Raw genomic sequence first — 19,026 nt, 5'->3', positions numbered from 1 at the left:
GGCAGGTGTGCTAATTTTTCCCGTCTCTTGCAGGGATTGTAGGAAGAGCCTGGGCTACAGCTGCAGCTTGACTTTAGGTAGGATGACTCGCACCCTCTGTGGTGCTTTCAACAGCAGGTAGGGCAATCAGGGAGTGTCCATTATTTCTGCAAGAGAGACGAAGGTTTCCAAGGCACTTCTGGTTTTTTGAAATAGATTGTGTCCTCCAAGCTGCTAATAAAAATCCCCCTCTCAAAACACCTCTTACCCTGGTAGAGAACCAATGGCTGATTCTTCCTCTTAGCGGACATGTTTTGTATGGGTTTCCCATCCTGGCCGTATTTCCTCACCTTGCTTATGAGAACACGACACAGGAGCAGTCTCAGGGGCCCTAGCAGAGTCAGGATATTTTACACTTATTGCTCTACCTTTATCCAAAGAAAGAAATTGGATTGGCTTGAATCCCTGTTGGCCGTTCTTTATCATGACATTATCTTCCGGGTATTTAATTTTTTTTCTAAGGTTTGAAGTTAGGCTGTGAAGTCTATAATCCAGTGTTTTTCTGTATTCCGCCATTTAAAAATGGGTATGGGCTTTGACCTTTACTTCTTTTCAGAGACCTCTCTTGTCTTTTCCACATTCTTTGAAGAACCCCCTACGCCTAAGTTATTACTTTGATTTACTCCACAAACATTTTAAGTCAAATTTCATCAGAATGATTCAGCTTGAATACATTTATCTAAGCCGCACTGTTGAACCCAATCTTCCCTTAGCTTAAACTCCACTTCTGTCTTCATCTGTCTAAATTACTGTGATTAAGTCATTGGTACAGTTTACCGTTTGGCACCCACAGGCATATGGTGTTTTCTCATTTAGCTTAAAATTTCTTGGGGGGGGGGGTTAAGTTTTAGCTACTCATATTTGCTGAGAAGTTTTTGTTTCATGAACATGGGTACTTATTGCTCTGTCACGCCCCATATTAAGCCCCATAATAAGTTTCACCAACTAAATGAGGGAGTGGTAGGGAATAAGACCAACAACCTTGTGAGAAAAATCCGAGGAGGTACAGCAATTATCTGGGAAATGGGAGATCCTGTGGTTTCAAGCCAGGCTCCTTCTTGCCCCTTGTCCTAACCCTTGCAGTCGTGTTTGTGCAATGTTTCCATCCCACCACGGTCTGGCTGAGGGGTGCACATCAGTTTTAAGATGCTCTCCTGCGATGTTAGAGTGAAGTTTTTACCCCACAGTGGCTGAGTAGACCTGGAGGTTGCCACATCTTTGGAAACCACAGTGCGAAGAGCAGGCACTACTAGCTCACACTGCACCTCTGCTCTGCAAAGGGCCAGGGGACATCGCGAGTGGGGCATGGGGGTGCTCAGCATCCCCCTGAGCACCAGTGGAAGGGGTGGGGGAATGGACCACGTGTGGGAATTGCCTCCGGTTCCTCCACAGTCAAAACCAGGAAACACGATTACAAGCAGACTGCATCTTCCCCTGCAGGCTTCCCGAGCTGCCCATCGCAGGCGTCAGGACAAGCGTGGCAGCAACATTAAGGCAGATTTGTATTTTTTCTCCTGCTCTTCAGGCTGCATACTCAAATGTTCAGTGAAGCATTGCCTATGTTGGGCACCTGAACTCCGTCAGACTGGATTTCATCCATCCAATGCTGATGATGTATTTGCAAAATCTCAGAGGAATATTGATATTAAGCAATCACAAGAGTACTTTAATACATCATTTGAAAAGTGGCAGATTTATATAAACTATTTAAGATGCTGAAAGAAAAATTATCCTAAATTCCCATTTATACCAAGTCATTTTACAATGTCTTTTGAATTCTTGCCCAAAAAAAGGCTTGGGCCAAAAATTTGTGTTAGAAAATAATTAATCCATTCTCTGAGGGAGGCTGATCAGTCTCACTTTATACTTCATTCTTTCTCCATTACCAGCACCTTCTTTATCTTTCATTTCTTTCCTTTGCCCATTAATTGAAAACATACAGTAGCTTTCTCTCCCTAAGACAGTTTTGACTAGAAGTATCAAAAGTAGTCTCTGATCCCCCCATCTCAGCTGATATCAAACCCCCTCAGCCCTCCTTATAGTCTGGTGGTAATAGGAGGGGTGGCCACAAAATTGACCTATTTTGGCACCACACTACAGGACAAAGGTGAATGCTAATGGAATACTGATTTAGATATTATCCATAGCATAGCTTTGCTTGTGCAAAAGAAATAAAGGATGCTTTTAAGGTTTTAAATTCAAGGTGAATTAAGATGGATGCTGGGTGCAGGTGGGCAACTACCCAGATTAATAAGCATAAATGACTTCTTGTGCTGGCTGATTTCAAAACAGGCTTTGGATGTCAGAAAGAAGACTCACAGATTCAATGGCTGCAATAAAAAGAGCAGTCCCATATGTGACTTCTTTGTCTGTGGCTAGTTTCAGATATAAAAGGAAAAGGCTAATCAAACTGCTGAGCTCCAAAAATTGCACAAAGAATTTCATAATGGCATAGGATAGCTCATTTTGAGCAATCCATTCAAAAGTGCATTAATTCAACTCATGCACAACTCCACTTGGCCTTACCTCAGCAAAATAGTATCCCCTGCAAATCCCCACTTGCTCAGTTCATATTTCATGGTGTTATTTCTTTTCTCCTTAATGAGACGAGAGGAGAGGAGAGGAGAGGAGAGGAGAGGAGAGGAGAGGAGAGGAGAGGAGAGGAGAGGAGAGGAGAGGAGAGGAGAGGAGAGGAGAGGAGAGGAGGAGACATGGGGGTTTTGATAGCCTGCATCAGGAAAGACTATTTGCTGTCTTTTCCCATCTCATTCAGGAGCTCTGCTCTGTTACGCTCAGGAAAGGGAAAAAATACACAGGAGTGTATGAGCAATATAATAGCAAGCAATAAATCTGAAAACCTCAGCATGCCATTAAATGACTGACCGGTTTACTCTCATCTGGAACAACTGCCTAACCATTCAATAGCAATAGTATTACTCTGTGGTTAGTCAAGTAAGTCCCAGGTGACACCAGAGCTGTGACTGAAGGGTGGTCACCGTGCTTCCCTCCATTCTCTGCCTAGCAAATGCAGGCACCACACAGAAAGAGAGGCAGTCTCGAAAGCCATGACAAACATCTGTCTGAAGGGAACCCGATTAGGCTGCACGTGGTTACTCTCAAAAGAGGATAAGAAAAGCATCCTGGTGAAGATTTAATAAAGGAAATTAATAACACATAGAGGAAAAAGAATAACTGGAGATATCTGTTTATCGCTTGCCCTCATGCAACAAAAGCAGCTCTCCAGTGAGAGTGGAACACAGTGCATCTGCAGTTACTAAAAATATTTCTTACCCAACTAAAAATTAAATTTGGGAGTTCTTGTCACAAGATATCAAGGAGAAGAGCTTGGTAAGACTCACAAAAAAGGTTAGGAAGCAAACGTAGAGTTATGTTCTTCTGTTCTCCTGAAGGAATATGAAGCCTCATGCTTCACCCCAAAGGTGAATAATAATGGATGTGGAAACATCCGTACAGTGGTGTTTGTATGGATCCTTGCAATTCTCCCATGTTGATCACTTACCATACTCAGACCTGAATATTTACCTCCAACCTGTTTTTCCCGCTGTTTCTAATCTGTGGCACTATTTTTGCCTCACTATCTGAGTTCAGAGTCCCTCTAAGAGTTCTCTCCCATAAGCTTTTTTTAAACATAAGGTAGTTACTGATTCTCTTTTATCCTCTGCTCTACTAGTTCTCTTATTCTAATGTCAGGAAGCAACATCTTAATATTTTCCAGAAGCAATACTAACACATCATAGAATATTTTCTGAGCATATGTTAAAACTCCAATGATAATTCAGCTAATGTTCCCATATAAACCTTCAGTTAAATAAAACTTATGCAGTGCTGTCTACCCACCAAAGTACTTGCCCAGCAGTTGACTATAATCAGATTATGTGGATTCCTAGCAGATCTGCTTCTTCAAAGCTTTTGGGGTGAATTACTGACTTACTATATTGCAAATTAAACTGATAACAAGTGAGTGTCCCTCTCCCCAACTGCAGTTTCCCCATCATTGGGTCCCTGATTCTCACCAAGAACAGGAAATTGAAAAGCCTCAGCATTTCCTCTTGACTGATTCCCTTCACACTCCTTGCTCTTCTTTCTCCCATAAGGAAGAAAACAAAAGCCACAAAAGGAAGAAGTTCATCTTTGGCTTTGTTGGTTTTGATTTTTTAAAAACGGAAAAAATTAGTCTTCAAAATCTTTGTTTCACCTTCAGAATAAATTATCTTATTTTCCAAGTATTGTGTAAACAGCAGCTGTCTGCAAAGTTGCAAATCCAAAGAAAGTTATTTATGGAGCACATAACCATGGAATTCAAAGCCCATATATTTTAAATAGTTAGAGGATGCTGAAGCAATTATGCCCAGTAGTATGGGCTGAAGAAAGATGTTTGACCAAACATCAACAAAATCTTTTGTTTGTTGTTCAAGTGCTCTATGGACGCATTCAGATGGCCAACAGAATATCCTCCTGCTGCTATTAATAAAGTTGCATCCTTATTTTTCTGATAACCTTATATTATTCTGGGAGAGGATATATGATTTTAGTTTCCTCATATTAGGGAATTTTTGAAGAATATACTACCCAATTATTAGCAGTACTCCCTTAATGCTCAAAGCCTTCCTCATGGCAGTGTTCTGGAGTTGCAAACACGGAACAAAATGATGGGTTTAGACTCACTGCAGGAATCAGAGCAGCTGTTTTGCTCACCAGCAAGTGATAAATGAAGCTCTTGCTAGGACTCTGCCCAAGCATCAGCAGGAGAGTGTCTCTTCAGGCCAATGTAAAGCATTACTCACTCAACAAGAAAACTGTCCCACATTTACAGAGTTCTAGTCCCTTATTACCTTGAAGAATTTGAAGCAAATTTAAGATTTTTTAACTTTGTAGCAAACATGGTGATAGTAGTAAACTGCATTTGAACATTAAGTTTGTGCACGAACCCACTGTGTGGTCTATATTTCAACTCAGTACCATCTTTTAATGGGTGAGAATTTGTGGCAGGGTGGATGCTCCTGGGATGCAGATGGGAGAGTTGAGCAGACACTGGCTGTGCTTCTGTCCTGCAAACGGCAGCACGTACTGCAGCCCTCAGCGCTCAGGAGGGATGGGATGCTACAGGGTGATGAATCTTTTCAAGAAATCCATTTTGGCTGAGAGGCCTGAATTTGTCCTCTTAAATAATTTTGCCCGTGTCAGTAATCCATCCAAATAAGAATGATTCTTCATTGCCCTGCTGCTTTGTTTTAATTTTAGTGGAGTGTAAAGTGGACACGCTACATTAACCATTACTGCCTGGGCAGGATATTTTTCAGCAAGGTAAAAGATGTTAATCTGAATCACCCCAAGCTAAGAAATATAACTAAACCCATGGAGCCAATATAACATAATGTAATAGAATATTATACATATACCATAATAATATAATATTACATTATATACCATAATGTCATATTACACTGCATATTATATGTTGTTATCATATATAATTGTGTTGGGTTTGCATGGCAAGGTTTTGGTAGCAGGGGGGCTACAGGGGTGGCTTCTGCGAGAAGCCACTAGAAGCTTCCCCTGTGTCTGACAGAGCCAATGCCAGCCGGCTCCAAGATGGGCCCGCTGCTGGCCAAGGCCAAGCCAATCAGCACCTCTGGGATAACATATTTAAGAAGAAGAAAAACACTTAGAGAGAGAGAGCTTTTGCAGCCGGAGAGAGGAGTGAGAAGATGTAAGAAACTCTGCAGACACCAAGGTCAGTGCAGATGGAGGGGGAGGAGGTGCTCCAGGCGCCGGAGCAGAGATCCCCCTGCAGCCCGTGGTGAAGACCATGGTGAGGCAGGCTGTCCCCCTGCAGCCCGTGGAGGAAGGATGAGGGGGTGTAGAGATTCCACCTGCAGCCCGTGGAGGACCCCACGCCGGAGCAGGTGGAGGCACCCGAAGGAGGCTGTGGCCCATGGGAAGCCCACGCTGGAGCAAGCTCCTGGCAGGACCGGTGGACCCGTGAAGAGGGGAGCCCACACCAGGGCAGGTTTGCTGGCAGGACTTGTGACCCCGTGGGGGACCCACGCTGGAGCAGTTTGCTCCTGAAGGTCTGCACCCCGTGAGAGGGACTCCATGCTGGAGCAGGGGAACGATGAGAGGAGTCCTCCCCCTGAGGATGAAGAAGCGGCAGAAACAACATGTGATGAACTGACCGTAACCCCCATTCCCCGTCCCCCTGTGCTGCTGAGGGGGGGAAGGTTGAAGCCAGGAGTGAAGTCGAGCCCGGGAAGATGGGAGGGGTGGGGGGAGGTGTTTTAAGAGTTGATTTTATTTCTCATTCCTCTACTCTGTTTTGCCTAGTAATAAATTAGATGAATTCCCTCTCTAAGTTTGGTCTGTTTTGCTCGTGACAACAATTAGTGAGTGATCTCTCCCTGTCCTTATCTCGACCCACAAGCATTTCGTTATGCCTTTTCTCCCCTGTCTAGTGAATGAGGGGAGTGAGAGAGCGGCTCTGGTGGGCACCTGGCCCCCAGCCACGGTCAACCCACCACAATAATATATATCGTATGTAATATATCAACTATCATATTATATGTTACATAGTATATACACGTGTGTGTGTGTGTGTGTGTGTGTGTGGTAGGTACATATACATATATGTAAGGATTCTCATCACAATCTCTGGCCACATTTTCAGAGAAATGCTAGAAAATATCACATTTTTGATGTGTCGGACTTCTTAGCGCATGTTAGCCATGGTCTGAGCAAGCACTAAGGAATTCTCAGGTGATTTAGTTTCTAGATCTTTGATAAATTTAGTGAAGAATGAGACACTGGGTGCTCAAAGGTGCTGTGGCTCAGGTGTCTGTTTCAGGACACATATGTATCTCTTCTGCTGAAGCTGCCCTTCAATATCTAAATCTTGTGTTTCCTTCAAGACTGATGTCAGATCTGTGCAAAACCATGGCAATCACCAGTAAAAATTTGATCCCTGCGATTTATACATATACACTCCTATTTCTGCCAAGTAAGCCAGTGTGGGAGGACTAACAGTAGCAGATGTGGTGTGAAATTTATTGGGAGAAAATTACCCCATATGGAATTTGTGAGTGTGTCTAAACCAGCAGAGTAACTTCTATGCTCGGTGTGTGTTGCAAAGGCAGACATGAAATTTTTGATCTAGTACATGGCTTCCTACAACTGTCTTGTGCAGGCATGGCTTCATTTTAGACCTGGAGTCTTGGAATATTTCAGGTATTATTACAGGTATCACAGACTGTGTAGCATTGAAAGTGTGTGTCAATGCAAACCTCAGCCCACTGGTGGCAGCAGTTCGTTACTAGTGGACAAAACTCTGTCTGCACAGCATAGGGTCTGCACACCTATGTGATTTACGAGGAGAGACAACCAACTCTCATATCTAGTTCAATCTACAGAGCTGCTCCTCTTTCTCATCCCATAATTCTCAATTTATCAAGACTGCAGCTGTGAAATAAAACTTATATTATGAGTGTAGGAGACTAATCAGCAGAAGATAAAACGGCTACGCATATAAGTTGAGATGTATTCCCTTTGGGAAGTTTGATACCATCCCCAGTTTCACATCCATTCTGTTTAAGGCATGTTGAATAACTGCAATAAATGGAAGTTGGACTCAATCTCATCCTTATTAATGTCAGTGGCAAAACACTCATGGACCAAAAAATTGGAAACTACATACTTTTGTTCTTTTTGCTCCTGTGTGATAGTTTGCATTCAGGTGCAAAGTAGCTGTACACCTCTCTGCAGAAATGAGCTTTGCCTGCCTGCAGTGACGTGTTTTGGCAATAATCCCACTACGTCAATAGGTATTAGAGTTACCGTTGTCGTTTTTCCGGTGCATGTGTGCAGTAACTTCCTACCAACCTTAAAACATGCCGGGGAATGCTTTTGTTTCTGTTAGACATAAACAAACTTGTACCCAGGGATAATGAGCAACAGAGGTGACACTTGATGCCACAGACCCTGCTACAATCAGCAACTGTGCGGAACTCTGAGGGCTCCTCTTCCTGCAAGGACAAACGGACTCTGCTCCATCTGTCCCCGACACTACGTTTCCTGCCAGCGACTGCGTCCTTGGGTGCATTTCTCTAAGCCTGAGACTTTAAACACAAAAAATCACAAGCTTTATCAATCTTTAACCTCCAGCACTGTCCATAACCTTCTGTGTGGAATAACCTGAACACTCCTATGGGCAAATTGGTGCTTTCCCGAGCCCCTTGCCCGCCTGCCTTAATTGGCCCAGCAGTAATAATAGTCAAAATAAGATCGTTTGAAAAAGTGAGATATAGACAAGCTTGAGAAAATCCTAAAAGTCTACCAAGCACTGGGTCCTTTTCAACCCACACATCCCACGCGTGTGACTGCTTCAGCAGATGTCCCTCCTGGTCCCCACCGCTGCTTGCACTCAGACATTGTAACTCCCCCCCGCCTTGAAAGAGAAATGTGAAGGTGAAAGACTTGAAAGTTTCAGGAGCTGTGTGGATGCCAGGACTACCTTGGTGGGGTGGTGAAGCTTTCACGCTGTAAGAGCTGTGCTTGTCACCCTCAAGAAGGTAAGCCCCTCCAACACACGCACGCGCGCACACACGCACACTCTCCTGGTCCCTGCCATCTGTGGAGTACACCAGGCGCAACTAAAATCCGTGGCTGTGGCAGTCATGAGAAGCACTTCCTCTCCCTTGCTGTTTACAAACTGGCACTGTGAAGAAAGCATCACGTTAATAAAGTGTAAGTGACTGGATGTGCTTTACCCCAAGAGCTCCGTTCTTCGCTCCTTACCCTGGTGAAAACTTGAGTGTCAAGGAGGCGGGTCAGGTTTTGAGCAGACCTCCGAGCCATTTCTACATCTGGTTGGGCGGCAAACTTAGTTTCTTTTTTTTTTTTTCTCTCCCCTAAAAATAAGTTAAGAAGGGAGTAGTGGAGAAAAGTAAATAGACAAATTAGATAGCCAAACACACACGTAAACTTTGAAAAATCTTGCCCACCTACCATCTTATAAGAGACAAAAGATTGCTGCGCTTGCATGGGATTGGGGAGCCAAAAACACAAAGGAGCTTGATAGTTGAATACGCTTAAGATGGTTTTAAAGCGAACGCCTCAGATATGGCTAGCAGCATTCAGCACAAGTGGTAAAATCTGCCCAAGAAAATCAACACAAAGCAATAAACCTGGGGTGCGTTCCAAGTTGCCACTACCTTAAAGCCAGCTCAGAGGTGGCTACGTATGGAGCACATAGCCCAGGCGTGGTCTCAAGGGTAGTGCTATTTTCCAAGCTAAATAAATTAATCCTGCTGTATGCTCACGCACAGTGACTTATGCTACTGTTCTGTATCACGTCAAGTTACGTCATGAGAATGTGAGCTTTAGAGGGAGGGAACCCCACTGCTGGAATGACATAATTCACCTCATTAATGAGTATGGGCATCCTGGGGATGTTCACTGACTGGTATTTCCCTATCTCTGCACTCTTTCTTACAAACAAGGGGTTTGGCAATCCCCAAAGGGACTGCCAGAGCCCATACAATAGCCTAGGCACTTTTATGCTATTAGTCATTGTTTCATTCTGCGTGTTTACTTTGGTCATCCCTTTTTCAATGGAATTCCAGTAATAATAGCTGCCTTGTCTTTTGTACATATGGACTTGTTTGTATGTTGAATAGAGACCACAGTATTTTGAATGTATATCTAGCTTTATCTTTGCATTCAAAGAAACTCGTATTCAATGGTGACATAAAAATCCAGTCTCTCCATTTGCCTGAGGTTTCTGTTTGTAATCTCTGTTGACACCCATGCACATGCCATATAATTAGCAGTTTTACTCAGGAGAAGCCTAACATTGGATGATCAAGGGGTTGCTGAGTTGCACTAGGAGAAATGATTCATCACCCTTTGGTGATGCATTATGCTGATGTTGTCACTTACACACTTTCAAGATTATTATTTTTACTCATATAAATGAGAGGGAACAAAAGTTGCTGCAAAATTCAGAAAGTGATGACAAGCACTTGTGAAAATTTGGCACAGAGGTGCCTTCTTCAGACAGGAGATGTGCTAGGGTATTGTTTTCAGTTCTCTCAGGTACTTTGCAAATCAACCACTGTTTCTAGAGATAGCTTTTAAACATAGTGTTTGCACATGCAACCGGCAGCAAGGAACTCCAGCCAAAACAGGGCGTTTGGACACTTTTTTTCACAGATCTTTGCAAAATATCCCATGTGTGAAACATGTAAGACAAATAACTGGTTCCCTGCAAACTCGAAGAAATATTTCTGAAAGTTGGGAACATACCTCTATTGCTTCCTCTCCATTTATTAAAATTTCAGAACATGATGACAATAAATTCTTAGCATCCCTCAAAAAATGGAAACCACAGCTGAAGGAAGGCCTCCTCATCTTGTTTGTTTTGTTATTGACTGTACGCAGGCAGAGTAGCAAATAGCCTGTCTTCCAAATTGTTGCTTTGCCACAGCTTTCTGCATGCATTAAAAGAAAGGCTCGACGCTCTTCTTTTATTGTTTACGGGTATAGGGAAGGCAGAGCCAGGCAGATTGGTGTGGGAGAGGAGCATCTGCTACTCGAGGGTATGTAGCTTCCCGTGCAGCAATCTGAGCTTTCCAACCTGGCTTCTCCTCTCCCACAAGCGCTACTTTCTTAAAGTCATGACCTGTTGCAAAGTTCCCTTTGTCAAGAACAGTAAAAAAGGAAATGCCGCTACTCGTAAAGCCAATTAGTGTCAGAATCTGTCCAGCTAGGACGGGCATTTTGCAATTCCTCTTCTGAAATTAAGCTGGGGGTGGGGGGTGGGGGATGGGAAGTGTCTCCTTTTAAACACATCGCTCCATGAATCAATCACCCTTTATTTTTATTGCCGATAGCATTCGGTGGAATGTGACGCACCACAAATATTGTGCTCTGACTTTTGAACAACTGCACACCCAAACCCTGATGTCACTGTCAACACCCTTCTGCTGCTGGCAGGGAGGTAGTGCAGCAAGGAACTACCCAAAGGGATCGTCTCTTCCCTTACGCTCTCAGGATCACTGCCAGCTCCTGTTTCCTCTAGCGGTATATGGAGTGAGAGAAAGCATTCTCTCAGAGAGTCAAGCATGTGAAAAGAAGATTTCACATGTGAAACTGAGACCTGGAAAACAATCACTTGGCTTCTCTTCCTTTAATTTATTTTCCATATGATCGAGAAATTTACATACAGAGTTTATTTTTATCTTACTAGTCATCTGATGTGCCTGGGATCCCATTATGAATAATAAGCTGAAATGGGAATTAATCTTGGGTGCTGTATCACATAGACATTTCATGTTCCCCTAATTACTTCTCTCTTTTTTTTTTTGTTTTAAATAAACGCATAGACTCTATGGCAGAATAAGCATAAGGTTAGAAGGTTTGTGCTCCTGATCATGTTTCAAAACATTCTTCAAAGCTCAAAGAAAAGCCCACTGAAGTCAATGTGAGATACAGACACTTTTACTGATATCTGTTAATATCTGATTAAGTCCCTGTTGCATGGCATTGAGCATGTTTTTTATCATCACATTTTAGCAAACGGGAGCAAACTTACCTGGAAAAAGAGTGTTCATGGTTTTTACAAGGCTTCAAACATGGATATACAAATGAGATGCAAGAACCATGGTTTACCACTTACTACCTTTCCTACTATGTGAATTTCCTAGAAGACAAGAAAGAACTTGCAGCCTTGCTTTAGTTCATACCCTCAAAGGTGTCAGCTGAAAACTATGTTAGCAGGGTCCAATTTCCTTCTTACAAATAGGATCAGCAATGTGCTGAAAAGTGCTCTCCTTTAACATGCAAATGACTGAGACAGTGCATATCTAGGGGAGTATTACACCACCAAATATTTGTTGACTGAATTTCTTTTAACAATCAGGATGACAAATTGCTGAAACAAAACCCAATAAAGAATAAAAAAAAATGGAGCAGGTCATCAATATCCAAAATAAGAATTCCTATGTTAGATATTTTGTACATCATCTGGTGTAGGACATTTATTGAGGATGTGAGCTCTGCCCCATCCAAGTGCATTTTGAAGTTTGTTATCCTCAGAAGTTATGTGACATGGGGCAGTCTTGTACGAACACGTACCTTCCTCGCATTCTCCAAATAGCAACAAAAAGAAGCAAACATAAAAGGACGTGGAGATAGGCAATTTCTGTAGTCATACCACTAATACAAAATGCTATAAAGAGGATTTACTTTTACAGAAATCGGCCTGTGTCCTGCCACCAAAAAGCAACACGCTCATTTTGCTTCAGCAGAACAATACTGGTTTCATATATGTGATAAAGTACATATGACATTTCTAAGATAGTGTGACTATCTCGGTATTAATCCACCAGAAAGGAGATACAGGAAGGCAGAGAAGCAGCAAAAGTGTAAATTTTTTATTTGTCTCTGTCTCTCAGAACTATAATAGAATCTGAACTCAGCAGAGGGGCCTGGTCTGCATATAGCGGCAAAGCTTCATCTAAGGCTGTGGGTTAACACTGATTTAAGGGATGTGTGGCTCCGTCCCAAAACAAGCAGAAACGAAAGAAGGCAGTACTGCTACTGGATGAGCGGCTTCTGAAAAATCAGACCCCAGTCCCATAAACATTCACCGTTCTTTAATTTCAGGAGTGCATTTCCCACACTCAAGTCAGGGGAGTACTGATTTGCTCAGACACATGGGTGAGCAACTGCAGTAGCCACAGAGGAAAAGAATCTAAAGAATATTTATATTAAATGTAACCTCACTTAAGAGGCCAAAAAATCTTTGGTGAAACTGAAAAGTCTGAGGCTGTAACATCATTGGGGATGCTAATGAACCGATCATCAGAGAAATATCACAATTCCTAGGCACAAGGTTCAACGCTCAAAAGCATTAAAGCAGTAAAAGGCCACAAACTCATTTTACAGAACTTACTCAAAAGCTAGCTGAGTTAGCCAGTATCTAAGACAGAAAATCCCTTGGGAATATTTTTCATGCTGTTATTATGAAAATCTGTTAATACTCCCAAATTGTATGATATATTCCTTGCCATTTCTTTCCTAAGCAATTCCTTTGGCATTGTCTCGCACAGCCCCTGGCTCATAGGAATAGTTTCGGTTTGCACCATCGCTTTCAGTGATATACTCTGTTCGTCTCGGTTTTGGAGGTGCTCGTGGACTAGAGGAGTAACCCAGACTTTATACACCACACCTCCAGATGTGAAGGAGCTTGGATTTAGGAAGACTCTGGGCCAACTGGAAATCCTGGTTCACTATAGGAAGTATTATTTGGATTGCTGTGGGGACAAGATTTTACCCCCTTGAAATTACAGCTCTGGAAACATAAAAAAATGGTCAGACAAGGGGAAGAGGACAGCCATGAAACAGAGGAAGCAGCATCCCCAGGGAATTTACTGAAATGTATTTACAGTTCTCCTTGCACGTATTAACAGTATTTGTGACTCAGTGCTTTTAATTCATCAGCAATCACCCTCGCATCAGATACCCTGCTGGAGGGCAGGGAGCAAGGAGCAATATGCTACACGGTTTCCATGCAGGTGTCCCAGAAGCAGCAGAAATTAAGTTAATTCCCACGCGCGGGCTCCCGTCCCAGCTCACACCTTGAAAGCAAGCGTGCCTCCGCTCCCGTGCAGAGCTGCTGCCAGACAAAGGAGCGGAGATTTCCCCGACTCCTTGTCATTCAGCCACACGCACAGAAACACTCCCCTTCGTCTTTCGGTTCTTTCACGTGAATAATTCAGTTTATTACCCAACGCTGTAAATGCAGAAACAAGAGTCACCCGTGCCATACACCCCCACCCAACACCAACTGCCCGTCTAGCTTAGGTTATGCTGCTTTTAGCACCGATGGCTGCTTGGGGCTTGCTGTTTGAATTCCCCGAGCCAGCCCTTGGGGACAGCTGGAGCCCTGCAGAGCGGGGCGGCGGCAGCCCCGGCCCCGCCGGGACCCATCGTGGCCTCAGCCCCGGCCCTCCGTACCCCCAGCCGCAGGCAGCCGGGGCCGGGCGGGAGGTGCCTCCCCGGGGTCGACCCGCTGCTGGGGAGCGGGGCTGGGAGCCAGGGCCAGGCGGCATCTGGCCGGAGCTATTGTCTGCTGGACCGGCACCAAAGCATGGCCTGGCCGGGGGGGGTGTGGGGTGTGTGTGCTTTCTTCCCTTTGCAGCGGGGTTGCAAGGACAGCGGTGGGATTTTATCCTTTTCATTGCAGCAGGGTTGCAAGGACAGCGATAGCTTTTCTTTCCTTGCAGCGGGGCTGCAAGGACAGCGATGGGATTTTTCTCTCCCTGCAGCACGGTTGCAAAGGCAGCGGGGGGGGGGGGGGGGCGGGCAGAGGCAGCTCCCGGAGCTCTGAGGGGACTAGGGTTTCGTCTTTTCCTTCTAAATGCGGAAATTTGAGTAACATAATCAGCGAGCTGGCATTGCTCAACCGGCAGGGAGACGGGCACACAGAGACCTGAAGCAAAACTAGCCCACGGCTCAAGCCGAGCACAGCCGTCCGCCGCTGCGGAAGGCGGCCGGCTCCGTCCCTTGCCACGCCGCTCCTGCCCCTGCCCCTGCCCCCGCCCCGGACGCGCCCTGGCCCCGGGGCAGTGGGGGAGGGCGGGGGCCTGGGAGTCAGGGGCAGCGGCCGCCTTCCCCGCCCCCCCACCGCCCCGGACCGTCCCGGGGGTGCCTCCCGCCGGCCGGGGCTGGGGAGGGAACCGGGACCCAGACCGGGACCGGCACCGGGGCGATTTTGGGCTTTAAGGGTGTGCGTGTGTGCCCGCGTGTCTCCGTATCCGTAGCTGTGTGTGCCTGAGCGGGGCGGGGGGGGAGGGGAGGGGGCTGGGCGGCGGAGGGAGGGGAAGGAAGCAAGGGGGGAGAAAAAAAAAAAAGAGAAAAAGGCGGAAAGCGGCAAAATGGTTAGCGGGTGACATCACCGCCATTTGCATAGGCGCGGGGATAAAACCGCCCCGCCAGCGAGCACCCTTTATACTGGTGTGCGGAGCGGCGGCAGGAGCGAGCGGCGGGGCTGAGCATCACCGCGCGGCGACACCGGTGGGTCCCGCCGCCTCCCCACCCCCCCACCCCCTCCCTCGGGTCCCCCAGCGCGGGCAGCACGAGCCCGTGCCCGGCACCCTTGCCGCGGAGGGACGGCGGGCAGAGCAGGGCGCAGGGGCTGTTGTCTGGGGGGGGGGGGGGGTATTGTCTGGGGGCCGCGCCGCTGCAGGGCGCGCCGCGAGCCGGCTTTGTTGCCGTCCCAGGGCTTTATTTTTTAATTGATTTTCCCTTAACGAGTTAAAAACGCAGCCGGCGCCGGGCGCTTCCCCTCTATTGTACTCCGCAGCGCGCAAATACTGGGAGTTGCCGCTGGCGGCGAGCTGCAGTGGCTTTGATGCTGGATTAAATTAGCGCTTTTAAAAATTACTACTGTTAATTATTACTGTTATTTTTGAATACGCCGGGGATTAAGCGTCTTATTTTCGGCGTGCGTTGAGCTTTCGGCTCCGGCGGCGGCGCGGCTCTCCCCGCGTTGGGTGCGGCGGGCGCGGCGCCGCTGCCGCCCCGGGGTAGGGGCCGAGGGGGGGAGGGGGTCGGGGAGCCTTCGCCGGGGGTAACGGGCTCTTCCCTTGTGTGCCCAGAATCACCTGCCAACATGTCCGACAAACCAGACATGGCTGAGATCGAGAAATTTGACAAGTCCAAATTGAAGAAGACAGAGACGCAAGAGAAAAACCCGCTGCCTTCAAAAGAAAGTGAGTGCGGGCAGGCGGCGGGGAAGGGAAGGGCAGGCAGGGAGGCAGGCGGGCGGCGGGGAAGGGCAGGCAGGGAGGCAGGCAGGGGGGGAGGGAGGGAGGAAGGGAGGGAGGGAGGCGGGAGGAGACAAAGAGGGGCGGCGGGCGGGGAGCCGGGGGTGCCGCGGGTGCGGGGTGGAGGGAGGATGCACGGCTGTGGCTGTGCCAGACAGCGAAAGCCTCAGCCCACCGCGTAGTAGCGCTGGATTTGCACTTACTTACACTTCTATTTCGATAGATACATATATATAGATAGTTACAATTTTTTTTTTTTTTTAGAAATTGTAGGAATTGTCATGTGAATGCATTTCAGGTTTCCGATCTTTATTTTTTTTTCTCTCCTTTTCTTTTTTTTCCCTATTTTAGCAATTGAACAGGAGAAGCAAGCGGGTGAATCGTAATGAAATCTGCCCTTCCAAATTATGCACTGTACATTCCACAAGCATTGCCTTCTTATTTTACTTCTTTTAGCTGTTTAACTTTGTAAGATGCAAAGAGGTTGGATAAAGTTTAAAATGACTGTACTGCCCCTTTCACATCAAAAGAATAGAGAGAACTACTGACACTGAATGAAGGCGCTGCCTTTCCCTCTGCCTGTCTGGCTTTGGTCCTGGTGGCATGAAAGAGCTTGCATGTTGATGAAAGAAGAACTTGGGTGGGACTACAGTAAACTAGAGTAACACACGAATAAATGCAAAGCTGTACCAAGGTCCTGCGAGCTGTAAAATGCAGTTAATCGAGTGCCATTTTTTTTTTGTTCAAATGATTTTAATTATTGGAATGCACAATTTTTTTAATATGCAAATAAAATGTTTTAAAACCTGGATGGTATTTATGTCCTCTATTTGGAGAACTGTATCAAAGGATATGAAGCATAAAAGCCGGTACTGAGACACGGGATACTATAAAACCTTTGGAGATGACTCAAACCTCAATCACCATTCTCAGTTTTTTCAATACGTGCTCTCACCATTAGATAAATTTGCTTTCCTTGAAGCTAGCTTTTAGACAATTTCAGTAAAAAATTACATGTCTTATAATTTGTTACCATGTGAGTATATCACTTTAAATATTTCTTCAATACTTAATGTAGAGATTGATAAGGAAAAAAAATTTGGCTGTGTTTATTGCTTTGCCCCGCCCATAGCATAGCTCTTTTAATAACCATTCTGTACTGTTGCACAGATTCAAGCTCTGTTGTATAAATCTATAATTGGTTTAATTAATAATTAAGCCTTGTTCTGATGATAGAGGAAGATATAACTTGAATTTTAAGCCTGAGATTGAACGTAAGCTTTTCAATACTGTAAAGCTATGTTAGCGGATAGTGTGCCATGCAAATAAAAATGGTTTTAGTAAAATGTTAGTCATGTTTTGAACGCTGTTTTATAACCTCTTAACGGCTACTTGACCCTAAGAATTGGTATTGAAGAATAAAAAGCTACAGTTTCTTTACTAATTCAAAACTAACCATTTGGGGGCAAAAACGTTATGGTAACTTAGGAAATGAAGATAACATTCAATCTTAAATGCAAATTGCAACACTCCACATTGCTGGTTTATGGGAGTTCATTCAGATCTAGGACACTTTTTGGTTATTTTTACTCAAGTGACAGTGGGTAAAATCTGGGAGGTCAGTAGGAGTTGACTTCAGTAGTCATGGATTTAATCCATTACTCACTTCAAAGTGAGTAATCAACATTCTGGAAAAAAAAAAAAAAAGCTGTCAGCCTGTAGGAGGGTGATGAGCATGGTTCTTCAGTGCCTTCGCTGTATCTTCAGGGGTTTCAGCCAGTGCCTATAAAACACAATTGGTCCCTCTGGGGAAGCCCGCGTTTTGCTGAGGCTGCTCACTTGGGAGGGTCACGTAGATTTGGGGTTTCATCCTACCGCTTCTCTAGCAGCATCTGACTGCAGCAACAAGCTCTGTCCTTGAGTGTACACCAGTGAGGGCAGTGGGGCTCCCCTGCTTGGAGGTTTGGTGCACATCCGTGCTGCTGGAGAAGGAGGAGCCCTGGGGTGCCGTGTATTTGTGGGTGCAGTGCCCAGCCCCCCAGCAGTGGAAAACTTGCAGAGCTGAGTGTCTGATGGGAATCTAGCATTCAGGCCTGAGATGTTTCAATGCAGTCCATGAGAAGGTTTGGGAAGTCCTGGTGGCTTAAGGACCTCCGCAATAATTTATGCTGATTAGTTCAGGAATGAAATGAACCATTTCTTGTGTTTGTAGATGTTTCAAGCTTTCATTTCATTCCCCATATATAATGGGAAATGCATAGGAAACTTTTAGCTGAGTTTCTAAAAAGTCAATTAAACAATTACCTCCCAGCTACTGATCTTAATCAGGTAACACAGGATGTAACATGACTAAATTCAGAACCGTACAGTCTGAACTGTACGTGAGCAAAAAAGTAGTGAGCGCTTGCTTACTGTGGATTCATCTACGGGAGGAAAACAAATGTATTTCTGAGAGAGGCAAACAAAGCATGAGATATACGTAGCTCGGTGTAAGTCAATGAAAGTGTGTGCTGTAAAACAGCGTAGTTCAGCAAAATTGTAATGAGATACGAGGCAGACAGTGCTGGCCACAGGATACCACCATCTGCGACATGCCTGGTGGCCTCAGGCTCATGGTAAGAGGTGCTGAGGCTTAGATCTCTTTTTTAGGAGATACAGCCATAAGCTACTACTACTACTACTACTACTACTACTAAGACCTCTGTTTCTGGGATCAAGGACTGGATAAAACAGAAGATCAACTGGAAAGTAAACCTTCCAGGACAAATTTAGGAATTGCTGGAGCCTATCATCCCCTGCTTTGCTCCTTGTTCAGCTCTTTGCATATATTCAGAGAAAATCGTCACAGATATTCCCCATGCTTTGCATAGGCAATATCGAGGTGGTCACGTCTGATGCCTACTTTACAGCAATGCAATTGATGGCATGAAAAAATGAAGGCTTGGATGGATCAATTGTAATACTCAGGGCTGTGTCTGCACTCGTTGTTGGCTGTGGCTAATAAAGGAGACCAGTGTCTTCGGCTGTCAGTCTAGAAATTTTCATCAGCAACAAATTGACTAGAAAGAAAAAAAAAAAAAAAACAACAGCCCAAAACCTGGTTATGATAAAGGGTCATCAGAAACAAAAAGCCACATATGGTTTT

At 45.1% G+C, this 19,026-nt stretch overlaps 1 protein-coding gene across 1 annotated transcript; it reads left to right on the top strand.

The window, feature by feature from the left end:
- The first annotated feature begins 14,971 nt into the window (after nucleotides 1-14,971).
- Nucleotides 14,972-16,690, top strand: TMSB4X (thymosin beta 4 X-linked). The gene is made up of 3 exons (XM_054834864.1): nucleotides 14,972-15,129; nucleotides 15,714-15,827; nucleotides 16,233-16,690. Exons 2-3 carry the CDS (start codon nucleotides 15,728-15,730, stop codon nucleotides 16,265-16,267), a joined length of 135 nt encoding a protein of 44 aa, XP_054690839.1. The 5' UTR covers nucleotides 14,972-15,129; nucleotides 15,714-15,727; the 3' UTR covers nucleotides 16,268-16,690.
- Nucleotides 16,691-19,026: the final 2,336 nt, after the last annotated feature.

The sequence above is a fragment of the Grus americana genome, chromosome 1 (genome assembly GCF_028858705.1).
Source record: "Grus americana isolate bGruAme1 chromosome 1, bGruAme1.mat, whole genome shotgun sequence".
Lineage (NCBI taxonomy): Eukaryota > Metazoa > Chordata > Aves > Gruiformes > Gruidae > Grus > Grus americana.
Note: the sequence above shows the minus strand (reverse complement) of the source record. Positions and strands in the feature narration are given on the sequence as shown.

Excerpts from the sequence above, each read along its gene's own strand:
- TMSB4X (XM_054834864.1), top strand. The coding sequence starts at position 15,728 with ATGTCCGACAAACCAGACATGGCTGAGATCGAGAAATTTGACAAGTCC. Across the intron at positions 15,828-16,232 it reads CCCGCTGCCTTCAAAAGAAA|CAATTGAACAGGAGAAGCAA; the intron begins GTGAGTGCGGGC and ends TCCCTATTTTAG.